Below are 13,422 nucleotides of genomic sequence, written 5' to 3'. Positions count from 1 at the left end.
TTAAATGCCTTCTCTAAAGATTTTCCCTTTAGTAGGCCTTAAGTCAAAATATGTGTGGAGCTGCTCCTGGCACTTTACATTTCTAATTTTATGTATTTGCATTAATACGTGTTAGTTATAGTGTTAACCCTTTATCAGGCAAAGAACTATATTTGGTAACTTCAGGTAAAATTTCGAGAAAAAAGTTGCAAATTTACGAGATTAAAGTGGCAAATCTACAAGACAAAAAGTCGCAGATTTAAGAGATTTAAAGTGGCAAATTTACGAGAAAGAAGTGGGGAAAAAGCAACTTTTTTCTCCCAGATTCACCACTTTAACCCTTAATAGGGCACTCATTGAAATACTTGCAAATTCCAGATTTTAACCCTAGAGAATATTGGAGGATATTACTGCCAGAATGTGTAAAAAACATACCTAAATAATATTTTGAGATAAAGTTTATGAGATTAAAGTGGCAAATCTACGAGAAAAAAAAATGCGCAGATTTGTGAGATTTAAAGTGGTGAATCTGGGAGAAAAAAGTTGCTTTTTTCCCACTTTTTTCTCGTAAATCTGCGACTTTTTTTCGCACGGATTTGCCACTTTAAATCTCTTAAATCTGCGACATTTTTTCTTGTAGATTTGCCACTTTAATCTCGTAAATTTGGAACTTTTTTCTCAAAATATTACCTGAAGTTACCAAATATAGTTCTTTGCCTGATGAAGGTTTAAAGGTGCTACTGTACGTATGACATCCATAACATTAATAGCGTGGTTAGCAGAGAATGAAGTAACATTCCCTCTGTGTGTTGTCAAGCTACCCTCAGTTTGAAGTTGTTGGGGCCCTGGTGAGTGTGAACTAACCCCCGTTAACACTGTTAGCTCTGATAGCTCTGTTGCTGTTGTTAGCGCTGTTAGCACCTTTAGTGCATCTAGCACCGCTAGCTGCTGCCATTTCTACTGCCATCTTATTGTTTGCTGGTGTTGTAAGAGGTGAGAGCCGTATGCATTCAGGCAATCCCATCTGAATGTGGTTTATAGCACCTTAAAATAATCTGCGAACAGTAATTATGATTTGAAAATTGGTCATTTAATGTGACCAAATTTGAAGTTCCTGGTTTTACTGGTGCCCTTCTTTTGTTATCAATATACATAATGGATTGTGAAGCAGAAAGGTACACAAAATAATGTACAAAGTTACAATTCTTAACCACTGGTGAAAAAAATCTGTGGTGAAAACACAAGGCAGCTTTGAAAAACATCGCACTTCATGTGTCAAAAGTTCCGCTAATGATTCATTGTAGCTGACATCAGCGACAGAAAAAAACCCAGAGCGATGGAAATCTATTCAAATGTGGTGAGGCTCAATTTCCCCTTTCATGAGAGAACTGTGGATTATATGTTGGACCCAGACCAGTAAGTAGGGAGTAAAATAGCTCCATCAGTCTTTTCAAGTCAAAGTGAGGTGAAGGGAAACAAGTGAAACGCCGATGCATAACACTGACATTTTTTAATAGAATTAATTTATAACAAATGGAACTTGTGTCAGCAAAGAACTGATTTTCATACAGACTTCTTTCGCCACCAATATAACCTAAGTAAGAAAATAAAAAGCACTCCTTTCATTCAGAAAAAGAAACAGTTTACGCTTACAACTAATCAGAGGTAATTGTATGATCTTTTTAACAAGCCATTTTTTTTTTACAATTTCATTATTTAATTTTCAGTCTATGCATCCAGACGAGAGATAGATAGAGAGAGCAGAGAACACAACGTTTATTTCTGTTAATGACACTCCAAGCTTGAATGGCAAAGCCACAAGAACAGATGGTTGGGGGACAGATTTTTCTGAAGTCATCTGCTGGAGTAACCATGGCATCAGAATGGATGCTCTTTTTCGCCACAAACTTTTTTTTTTTTGTCTTTTTCAAGAGTTGATACCTTTTTTGTGTTATTTACATACACACAAAGTGAACGTTTAGGAGATTTTTTTATAGATGGGTTCAAGTAATATATTATTGGGTTTAGAATCAATAGGGCAGTGCATAGTACAAAGATAGAGAAAGTGCAAATCTTCCTACCAGGCCAGCTTCGGCCATTCTGCAATGTATCACCCTGCATGTGAAAAATCAATTTTATAAAATAGGAAAAACTGAGATGAGAAAATAAACATCAGAGACTTGAACATAATGTAACATTAGCCACAATGAAGTTAAATAAAAGCACTTTTATATCTCAAAATTATGACAAAAGTAATCAGTGAAGCAGTTGACAAAAATAAAACACATAGCTGCTTGAGTTAACAAGGGAAAGAAAGCACCTGGAATGCACATCCACAAAGCCATCAAAGAGGGTACGGAGAAGTTAAAGATACTGCTCAACATGAAGACTGATGCAGAACCATAACTTAACCCCAGTCTCTAACTCTAATGTCGTAAAACAGGAAAATGACACACCGTTTAGGATTGTCAGGAAAACAGAACAGATATTTAGTTGCAGATTCTGTATCTCCTCTCTGAAGTGACACATACAAAGTCCGGAATTCAAACCTAAGGCATGAAGAAGAAACCCTGCGGTGATGACCTGTGCATTGGGCATTCTTTTTGACCAAATCTATTTTTAGTTTGATTTTAATTGCTGTCATAAAACGTGACCATGGTGACACTCTGCAAAAAGCTCATTACCATTATTTTGGGCCTTCATCCTGTTGAGCTCTGAGACCAGTATTCTGCAATCTCATCCCTCTCTCTGTGTCTTAAAATTTAAACTATATGTCTCATGACCATTGTGTATTCTTTCAATTTTCTGTAGAGGTCAGTGATATATAAACAGTTATTCTAATTCACTCAGCCACAATAAGGCCACTGAAAATGAAAAATATGAGCTTTGAAATGTTCTTATTTGCATATATAATCTCATCATGTGACAAATTAATACTGATGGTAAATAAACTATACAGTTACATTTATACTAAATGCCTAGATTACTCAAAGGATACATTAATATGTTAAATGAAACATTATAAAAACAGGCATAAATATAAGGCACTCTAAATGCAAAATGAAAAAAAAATCTTTACCATTGATGTCTTTAAAGAACCACAAGAAAGTGACGTCTTTGTACCTTGCCCTATTGTGTGGAGCAGTGATTGCGGCTGTGTGACCCCTCTGTCTATAATTACAGACTGTATGAGAGCTTGAGAAACATAAAAAATAAATGTGCCAGTGATGCTTTGACTGGCAGCTGACATTCCCACTCCCACACCTCACTTGCGGGGGGAACAACAATGTCATGAGTGAATGACATATCCACATAAAACCCTATCTAAAAACACACATATTTATTGCACAAGAAAAGATGCACTGAATCAGAATACAATTTTGTCCTACTGATGTGCATTCCAGTGAAAAATCTCATTTCATTTCCCCCATAGCACACAACTCTCAATCTGAAAGCTTTCATAGACGATCCATATTTCATATATTTTTAACTCTTAAATTATGTCCTTTATCAATATATTTAGAATGTTATATTTATGTGTTAATATATATATATTTCATGTATATTCCACAATCTGTACCATATATCTATATATTCATATATGTTATCCAATTCATCAGGTTCTCTCTTATCATCCTTCTAACATGGAAGAACTAAGATAATCGGTAGCAGCAACTTCATACTTTGCTCATCCCTGTTGATTCCACAAAGCCCCAGTTTATCTTATGGGAGTAATTAAGTTACCATGTATGTGATCATGGACAAAACCAAAAATCAAGACCAAAAATAACTCTTGAACAAACTTACATTTTGGTAGTGTGAATTCTGTTCTTTGCACCAAGTGCGACAAAATCAGGGAAACAAAAATAATTGAAACGAAATGAAATAAAAAAGAGCAAAGAGATTCTCTGCAAAATAGCACATACGTCAGAACAGTTCTACAGCTTTAAAAAAAAATAACATTTACGTAAATACGTTTTATCACTTTTTTTTCAAGCAATAAATTTGTGTAAAAAAAGGAAATTCACACAGTTCAAAAAAAGCACATCAGCTGTATAATAAAGTACTAAAAAACTAAATCAATAATTTGTATTTATTTCATAGATCATTTGAGCTTTACCCTCTCCCAAAATTTAGATGATGAACATTGTGACAGGAAAAGGGGTATTTATTCATTATTACTTTAAGTCTGTCCTGCTGTTGTGGACCAAGCATTGTCTTCTTTTTCGATGGGTTGTCTGTGTGTACTTGATTGTGAAACAGATTTTTTTTTCTTTACAATGTGCATCAAGTTTTTTCCCCCCCTGCAATTCTGTGTGCCTCCAATGCCTCTCGTAATGGTTCATAATCACTGATGCATTTCTGACGATGTCATTATTGTTCATTTACTTTTTTGTTGTGTTGGTTTCATTCAGTTTTATGAGCCCCAAAATGAATCCTTGAAGCAAAAGAAAAGGTAATTCCGTACGATGCTTCAACAGTCAGGATTCCCTCACTTCGTATCAAGGCGAGGTTTTATTGGGGTTGGGAAATACTTGGTCCTCCGGGAATCATCTTTTTCATTTTTTGACAAGTCATGTCACACATCCAACACTTAATGAGTTGTTAGCAAGGAGTTAAGGAGTACTTTCTCAAGCAGGAATTTATGGCTCAGAAGAGAGGCTCACTGGGTTTTCTTTCCAAAGGGCCCTCTGCTTTTTTCTTCCAATACTGGGTCTTTTACGTTGCATAGTGATCAAAGCTTCCCAGGTACTCCAAGCCAGCTCTGTAGCAGAACTGGTATTGATCCTGGAAACAAAGAAGAGAAGTCTTAAGCGCACACCAAATCTTCTGTACCATTTTTGGTTCACTCTGTTTCTGTTGTTATAGCTTACATACTCAAGTTGCATTACATTTCCTTTTCCACCAAGATAAAACATTTTCTTTATTCCAAAGGTGGCAAATAAATAAATAATGTGATCAATTTGCACTAGAGAGCAGACACAACTACCGTACTCTAGACTGGTTCAGTTACTGAATTAATTATGGTCTTTAAAAAGGCTTGCTTTAGTTAATCTGTTGGGCTTCGACTTGGAATTAAACCAGCTCTTTTTATTAGGCAATTATCAAATAGGTAACACAGTAACTAGTTCCATGTGTAGTCTACAGTGTCACAAAAAGTAGTTGCATTTCTACCTCAGTACAGTTTGTGAGTTCTGTTTTCTTTGTGTATATATAGTGGAAAAAACACCTCACCTCTGTCTGCACCATAGCTGGTCTCTGTGTCCGTAACATTTTCACTGTCTGAAAGATGTCTACTACGCCCTCATATCTCATTCGTTCCAAGACGATGCTGAGGGTGATGAAAACTCCAGTTCTACCAACACCCGCGCTGTGCCAGAGGGCAAAAAAGGCAATGGTGAAGGCAAGAAAAACAAAAATATAGAGTGTAAATTATACAATGCACCATTATGCTAATTCAGTATTTTCAGTATTAGTGTAGATAGACTGTATCTTAAAGACATTTACATTCAGTGTCATTTTCTGTAAAGTGAAAGTGAGATGGTTTAATTGGTTATACTGCTTGATCACTTACCTACAGTGGACCGAAATAGGCCCATCTTGGCCAAACTGCTCTTTTGTTTTATGTACTTGGCCAATGAAATCGATGAAGCCCTCTCCTGATTTTGGCACTCCTTGTTCAGGCCAGTCTGTGAACTGAAACTGCCTTACTGTCCGCGACTGTCCATCCTGGGAACAGAAGATGGGAGAGAGAGAAAAAGAATGTACAAAGCCCGCTCTTTAGATGGAACATTAGCCAGAAATATGGGGGGGGGAAAGGCGAAGAAAAATTAATGAAGTGAAACTAGCTTGGAAACCAATCTGGTGTTTCGCTGTCAGCCAACCGATGGCAGTCCATTCCATGACCGTTTCCGTCATAATGAGCCACGCCTTTGAGGCTTTTACAGTCAAAGAACGCATTTTTTTTAAAATCTAGCAATGGCGCCAAGTTAAGAGTATCAAAAAAATGTTTTGTTATTAAAGATGCCTGCCATTTTACCTGAATGTATTAAACATGAACACTGAAGATGCTAATTCCTTTGATGTGCCACCCTCGACAGGGTGCTTGGCGAATCGACTTTGAGGGTGTGCATTACTTAAGTGATATTGTATCCCCTTGATAAGGAGAGCAATCCCATTGACGAGACAGTGTAACATGCACTACAAAGGAGGGAGCCTGCGCCATTTATCTGTATAAGCCTTTGATGGAATTAAAAACTCTGGCAGCTTGCTGCTGCCGGCACCACATTTGTTTTTACTCTTTGACATGTGTCATAATTTCCACAAATATATATTTATGCTTATGTTACACTTAAGGCCATAGTTTGGTATAAACAAATACTTGATACAATGCCAAATATTTTGAGCTAATGACTACTGCAATATTAAATCCGGTGCTCCATGAGTGTTCACCATCCAGCATGTTCAACATTGTCATTCAAACAAAATTACATGACTAAGAAATTGCATAATTGGATTTCAGAAATTAAAATAGTCGGTTTTATACTAAATAACTCACCTATGTTTTATTTCAAGTTCTTTACCCAAGTGATCCAATGTTGTGCAAGTGTTGAAACATTTTATCATGTTATTTTATTACAGTAATGCATTCGGTGTACCCAATGACCCAAGCATAGGTCAAAGCCCAGAGTTTGAAAAGCAATTCACTAGACCAAACTGTAAACAATAGCACTACAGTTCTGTTCCAAAAATGTCAAGTTTTGATCTTTAAACTTTGTTCTGTGAAACAATGTCTGCTTACCCTGGCATCAGTCACTTTGAACTCTCTCAGGATATACTGGGGCATGTTATACTCGGCCATGGGGTCCACCACAAAGTACTGGTATCTGGCCGACCTCTCTGCTGGCCAGTACTGGTGGCATTTTTCCTGTATGGAGTGAAAAATAGAATACCACAATCAGCCACAACATTCTCTTCATACACTAGCTTCATTGTGTTAATTCCCAGAATTTTCATTCAATTCATACTGTATCTTCTGCTTGAAAGCTTTTATTCTCATGGCTGAATCTATGTATGGTATTTCATGTAAGCTGTTTTGTAACAATGCTTTTGTGTTCTGTAGCCAGGATAAGGAGGTTAATGTGCCAAAAAATGGAGAGAAAATAAGCATACCCTGCCCATTTCTCTAAGCTTGGTAAGCATAACGACAATAGTAGAGTTGTGCTCCCAGAGCATTCTCCAAAAGTCCTCTGTGGTCTCTGCCAGTGGTCCCTGTGTGGCAATATAGGCTTTCTGTTGCCTGTGGGAATACATGATGAAAAAGGTGTGAGACAATCAGAAAAGCAATGCTTAAGGGCTTTCACTGTGAATGGTTTGAAGTTGTTGAAAGGGCCATATTTGTGATGACTGGCCAAAACATGCCAATGGCTCTCATATAAATTAGCTGACTCTTTTATTTCAAATATGCAGTTGCCTTTTTGAAATGCAGAGCCACTTTTTAGTCAGATGAATGTATATACTGTCCATCTGATCAGTAATGGGTATCAGAGTACATTAGCACTTACCTGTACCCATCAATGAAACTGGCATTGATGTAGTCAGAGCCCTCAACTCCTCGAATGGGCTGAAGACACACTCGTGTGGACTCGTATGGCATTATGTTAACAAGGCGGTTCTTGAACTTGTTGCAGGGGAGATTGGCACTGATGAATCGGGATGTATGGGCTTTAGTGTTAGCTAAACGCTGCATTAAGACAAGAAAAAAAAGACAACTGTTGAGCAAACATTCTGGTGTTTCTTAATTTACCTGGTGACCGACTGTTTGACATTAGAGGTGGATTCTACATAATAAATATCTGAAAACTATGAGCGATCTGGATTATTTCTTGCTTTCATGAGAGTAGAGAAGAATTCAAGCTAATTAGCTGCACATGGTGTGTGATGGAATCTACTCTATAGTGACTAAAAGTGTTCAATTGTTATATACAATTTCATGTAACCATGAACTACAGAAATGGCATCACAGTGATTAGTATCACGGTTTGATGTGCGGGGAAAAATAGTATGTTATGATGAAAAGTCAGGCAAATGGATACCCACTTAAACCTGGAGAGGGCATAGACGGTGTAATCTAACCTGTTTATCATCTCTTAGTGGAATCAGCATCCATCCCAGAGCAAGAAATTAGGTGCGTGACAAGCAAGGCAATACCGTCCATGCAACAACACCACAGACTGAAAAAAGCTGGATAAGGATGGTTGAGCCTCTCATTGTAAATGCAGAGTATATTGCTCAAGTCCCTCCTGCAGCTGTTCTGTGGTGGGGAAAACCTGTGTTTGGCGTATTCATGTAAACCAAGAACCCTGTTACCCAAGGAAGGGGAGCCATGGGTAGGGGGGAACCAGAAAGGGAGCATTAATCCTATGTTGGATTACACAAGAGACTCAACTAACTGGAATAGAGAGGAAACCACAGGCCCCATGCTGTCTAGCGAGCCTAATGGGAACTGGAAAAGGGTTGAGGAATTGTACTGAGAATGGCCAATCAATGACATAGGGGCCTGCATGAGAATTAGAATACAGGCGCCAATGTGATGCCTGTAAATTCTAGTTACATTTGGCAAAATGTTTGTATAAAACTTAAGGTCAGGTGTAGGAATCTAAAGCAAAACCCAGCTCATTAATAATACTCCCCAACCTGACCATTTTCCCCAATGCGTTTGCTTCAGTAAATAGTCTGTACCTTGAACTCAAGTTCCATGCCGGTGACATTCTCTCCACCCTCTATCTGGGTCAGTTTCTGGATGTAGGCGTATAGGTTTCTGGCGGGCACTTCGGTGGTGCCGCAGTTGACGGCCTCTTGGAGCGCGTCATGTATGAAGACATACTGGTCCTCTGTCTGCACCATGTAGTTGCGCTGGGCACGCATTAGCGTTACATGCCCGTAGATGTCCACAGTCTTCTCGTGCTTGATACGTTCTAGCATGGCATCAATCACGATGAAGCAACCTGTGCGTCCCACCCCAGCACTGTAGTCAAAAACAAGATGAAGAAGGAATAATATTACTGGATATCAAGTACAAAATATGAGTCATTCAATTATATATTTAATTATAATAAATTAAAATTTAAAAATGCATACATTGTAAGGACAAATTATATATGAAGGTTCTGAATGGTCCATGTGAGCTCCCCGTTGGAATGTCTTTCCTAAACATGTACAAGGGTTTGAAGAACTCCCTTCCTCCCAGCGATGAGGCCAAAAGGTAAACTCTCTGTGCCAAGTTTGCCACTGTAGGATGGACCATTTGGCTTGGAGTGTAATTAAATCTGAAGTGGCACTGTGTGGAGAAGAGGGCTTGGCAGTCACAGCCTTCAGCGGGCTCACTGCTGGCTTTGCAATCTAGTCCCTCCTCTCTGGACCCCACCTGTGCTCTCCAATCCATCACAACTAATCACTTATGCAACGGCAACATTTAACCTTTATCTCATGGTTCTGAAAAGTGCCACTACAACAAATGCACACAGAAATGTGGATGCACAGACGCAATTTTCAGAGTATGATTTTTTGAGGGCTTCGTTAATGTGCCGGGCAACTTCTGAGAAGTGCAGCTGACTTCAATTAATGCCATTAGATTAGCACAGTGCACCCAAAAAACGTAAGAGCTTTAGAAGAGGCACTGAAAGGCAGGTCTCTTCATTAAGATTCACATTGGCACATTGTTTCATTAGTGTGTAAAAATGCACAAGTGAATAAAACACTCTAACAGCGAGGGAAAATGTTTTACTGGTTCTCTTTGACCTCTTTTTGCTGAACAGCTTGAGACATGCCGTACAAATGTAGCTCCCTTCTGCAGACTGCTGACAATTTAAAAATGCTCACCCCTGATCATAACATGTTTTAATAGCGCATGCCTCAGCACAGAGGATGTTTTCTGGTGACAATTTATTTACCGTGGGGCGACATGGCGGTGTTAAATCTTGTTCGTTAACTCTCCTCCCACCTCCCGCAATGCACAGCATTGAGAAGACAGTACCTTGCGCTAGGCTCTCCAAAGTAAATAGGTTATTCAATCCATTAAGCTGACATGCCTACGAGGTGTGAGCCATGCTCTCGTGCCTCCTCCTTCTGATGGAGCATTTGTTTTTCATTTGCTCTGAGGAAAGGGGAAAGGGTTGAGAAGGAAAACTCAAGAGGGAGTAAAGTTAGTCCCCAGGGGCCAAGTCTGGTTAATGTGCCATGCTGCACTGGAACTGTGCTGCGAATGGAATAAAGACACATACGGGAGTCATTGGCTTTAACAAATGATCTGATGATCACTTTCAAAATGGCTGACATTGGCTGAACATTTCTTTTTTTTGAGGAAAAAAATCTTCACAGCTTTAGGGCAATTACAAAATGTACATGTGAGTCAAAGAAAGAATCAGGCTGCAAAGAAATGTGACCGTGTCTGAGGGATATTTAAGGAATAAACCGCTTCCCGGTCTTAGAACACCTCGGCAATTGGGCGAGGGATGCAGAAACTAGGAGAGATTTCTCCCTTTACCCCAGCTGTTTCCAATCTGAAAACATTTTACAGTGTAGACCAGAATGTGGGAGAGTGATGACCTGCAAGAGAGTAAGTGACAGAGTGACAGCATTGAGCTAGAAAGACAGAGACAGAGGAAGATGAGGAATGGGGGAGGGAGGTGAGGAGACTGAAGGTAGTGATGCTGCCAGTTATCTCTAAGTTGTCTAGTTAGTTTTCTAAAAGACTGAACACAAGAGGTAATGTATTAAGAACAGTTTTTTTCATAAATGTAAGTCTAGGAAATGCTTGGAACATATGCAATATTCCTTTATCGACGAGTAATGGTGTGTGTGTGTGTGTGTGTGTGTGTGTGTGGTGGGGTGAGGTAGAGTAGAAAGCCGTCGGTACATTTGGCAGTTGAAGGGGAGCTGGCGGACTGACTGCACTAATGACCTGACACTGCCTTTTCAGCCAGTCAAGACCAGCTGCTTTGGACGTTGACACACATTAAGTGTCAGACTAATATGCTTTCCAGGAGTTTAGGGAATAGGGGATGGGAGAAAGAGTGCAGTGTAAAATACAGCTGCAATGAGTCTCGAGAAGATAAAGCATGAGCTGCAGTGAAAGTAATTACATGTGTATTGTTACCAAATCTCTTGCCGTCAGCTAACCTGTCACCATTTCCCTACACTGCCTATTGAACGCGCACACATTAACTCAGACTCACCAGGATCACCTCATTGCTGTTAATGGAGTCAATAATTTGAGTCCTTGAATACTTTTTAAAATGTGGAATATAAATCAAAGAAGCCATTCATTCGGTCTGACTTGGAGATGGGGAATTTTGTTCCTTCAAACAGGCTTTACCCACTAACTCCTGATTCTTGTCCATTGTGACAGGCCAACAACAGTCACACAATCCCCCTGCATGCTACATGCCACGATGACAGGGAATTTTGCTGCAGCACTCTTGAGTCGTCCCTTTCCTTCGCTGTGTTAGAATCACTACTGTAGTTTGGCCCTTTGTGAGAGCAAGGCAATCCTGCAAGGATATGAATGAGGAGGCCATGTTTAATTTTTTAAACAGGGATGTTAGCTCCCATGGCACTACTAGTGAGGCTGGACTTTTGTCAGGCATGTAGTTGGCAATGCAAGCAAGCAGCTGCCATAGGTACTGTTACTATGTTACTTATTCACATGAAAGGAAAGGACAGTAACAACAATAACAACAAGTAACAGCACTCTATATTATGTGCAGGCAGCTACAATAATACAAATAACAGAAAGGGGGGAAAACTGGTAGAAAATATTGCTCGGTTTTTGTAGGTCAATGTTAAGTTCACATTGTGATTTATTCTATTAAAAGTTCCCTTTCCAGTCACTGGGAGAGGCCAATGCTCTCCATGACATTCAATCATGACCCTTTGACCTTTTTTGTCACCTCACAATGCCTGTGTAGCCCTTTAGCTAGAACAGCAAAATAGTCCCTGACCTATAGGTTAGTGAAAACAGCAGGAACTAGTAAAGCAGGAAACATATAAAATGTCAGCGGGGGATTTGATAAGACATACTGTTGTTTCACCTTGTGAGGAGAAAAGTGTTTGAACAACAATTATGCACTTTTTTTTTTTTTTTTTTTTACTGCAGAATGTTATGCATGTGCACCTGATTTGTGTTACCACTTGAGTAAAATTGTGAATATTTTAGTAACATATTTGAATAAGACATATAGTATAGTTAATTTACAGTGTAAAAAAAATCTCTGTCTTGTGGTGTCTCTGTGAAGGAATACAGATAAAATGATTGGGTGGTTAAATCTAAGGATCTGTTTTTCCTATGGTAGTCCGGAGATAATGACAATCATAATAAATTAACATGTTTCTAATTAGTGAATTACAGAGAATGTGAACAGTGTGTTGTTATTTAAAACAGTTTGAACTTTAACTTCATACACCACTAGTCAAACAAACAAATCAGAGCCCTTGATTGGTTATGTTTATGTCTTTATGGTCTTTGCATAAGGCCACTTTGCGCGTACGTAAATGGTAAGCTGCAATTTTTGGTGCACCAACTAATTAATCAGCTGCTTAAGAGACTGTACCATGCTGCTAATTATGGGAACAAAAGTATTTTTTTTTTCTTTCTTTCGGCTTTTCTTTAGGCCTTTCTGCATGTGCATAAACAGCTTCTATGGTACAGAGTGTATTTATCTACCCTATATATCTGCTTAACCAAAAAAAACATTATTTTGCAAGGATGTAGAGATGAAAGAAGACTCTATTTAAAAATTGTGGTCAAACATGAAGTGAGAAAATGCCTCTGAAAGGATTTGGTGCTTGGAAATGACTGTATCTGATAGGGAGCCAGAGGAATTAAAAACGCCCATCTGCAGAGTGACATTAATTCCTGCATTCTGCTTCATTGTAAAAAGTCAGGATTTTCAATTTGAAGCGATTCGGCAACTAGCTCTAATTAACTTCAGCATGTGGTAATTCTAATTCTTCAGTAATCCCCCTTCCCTTGTTGTCACTTTCTGACACAAGTTTGTATCTATTACACTCACTATGGCTGCTTCTTCATTTTTACTGTCTTTTTTCCCCCTTCAGTCACTTGCTTTCTCTGTGCAGAGCCTCTGATGACTTCCTGAGTTTGGAGGAGCGAGAAGTCTGTGTTATATCCCCGCGCCTCTCTGTTGGGAGTCTGGCCACTTATGTAGCTGAGGGAAGGGAAGTTGGCGTTAAAGTGAAAGTTATTTGTTTCGGATGCAATAACCCAAGGGATAAGCCAAGGACTTGTGGGCTGCTGATGTGCGACATGTTAGTGGTGTAGCAAGGAACACGACAGGTCTGCGTGTGTTTGTGTGTCAGTGAGTGGGAGGAGATGTTTCAGTTTGCTGAGGGCAATGACACTAGTATTCTTTGTGCTGTGATGTT

General features: G+C 39.0%; 1 protein-coding gene across 6 annotated transcripts in view; it reads right to left on the bottom strand.

The window, feature by feature from the left end:
- Window positions 1-1,474: 1,474 nt before the first annotated feature.
- The window catches only part of LOC131989545 (receptor-type tyrosine-protein phosphatase delta-like), a 189,386-nt gene continuing 177,438 nt past the window's right edge, over window positions 1,475-13,422 (bottom strand). For all 6 annotated transcript variants that reach the window (XM_059354782.1, XM_059354783.1, XM_059354784.1 and 3 more), the window contains 7 exons: window positions 8,722-9,007; window positions 7,545-7,723; window positions 7,153-7,279; window positions 6,782-6,907; window positions 5,555-5,709; window positions 5,215-5,350; window positions 1,475-4,767 (listed from right to left, as the gene is read on the bottom strand). In XM_059354782.1, the coding sequence (XP_059210765.1) occupies window positions 4,699-4,767; window positions 5,215-5,350; window positions 5,555-5,709; window positions 6,782-6,907; window positions 7,153-7,279; window positions 7,545-7,723; window positions 8,722-9,007 (1,078 nt within the window). In that variant the 3' untranslated portion in view covers window positions 1,475-4,698. The remainder of the gene's footprint in view (window positions 4,768-5,214; window positions 5,351-5,554; window positions 5,710-6,781; window positions 6,908-7,152; window positions 7,280-7,544; window positions 7,724-8,721; window positions 9,008-13,422) is intronic.

This window comes from Centropristis striata, chromosome 17, assembly GCF_030273125.1.
Source record: "Centropristis striata isolate RG_2023a ecotype Rhode Island chromosome 17, C.striata_1.0, whole genome shotgun sequence".
In the NCBI taxonomy this organism is placed as follows: domain Eukaryota; kingdom Metazoa; phylum Chordata; class Actinopteri; order Perciformes; family Serranidae; genus Centropristis; species Centropristis striata.
Note: the sequence above shows the minus strand (reverse complement) of the source record. Positions and strands in the feature narration are given on the sequence as shown.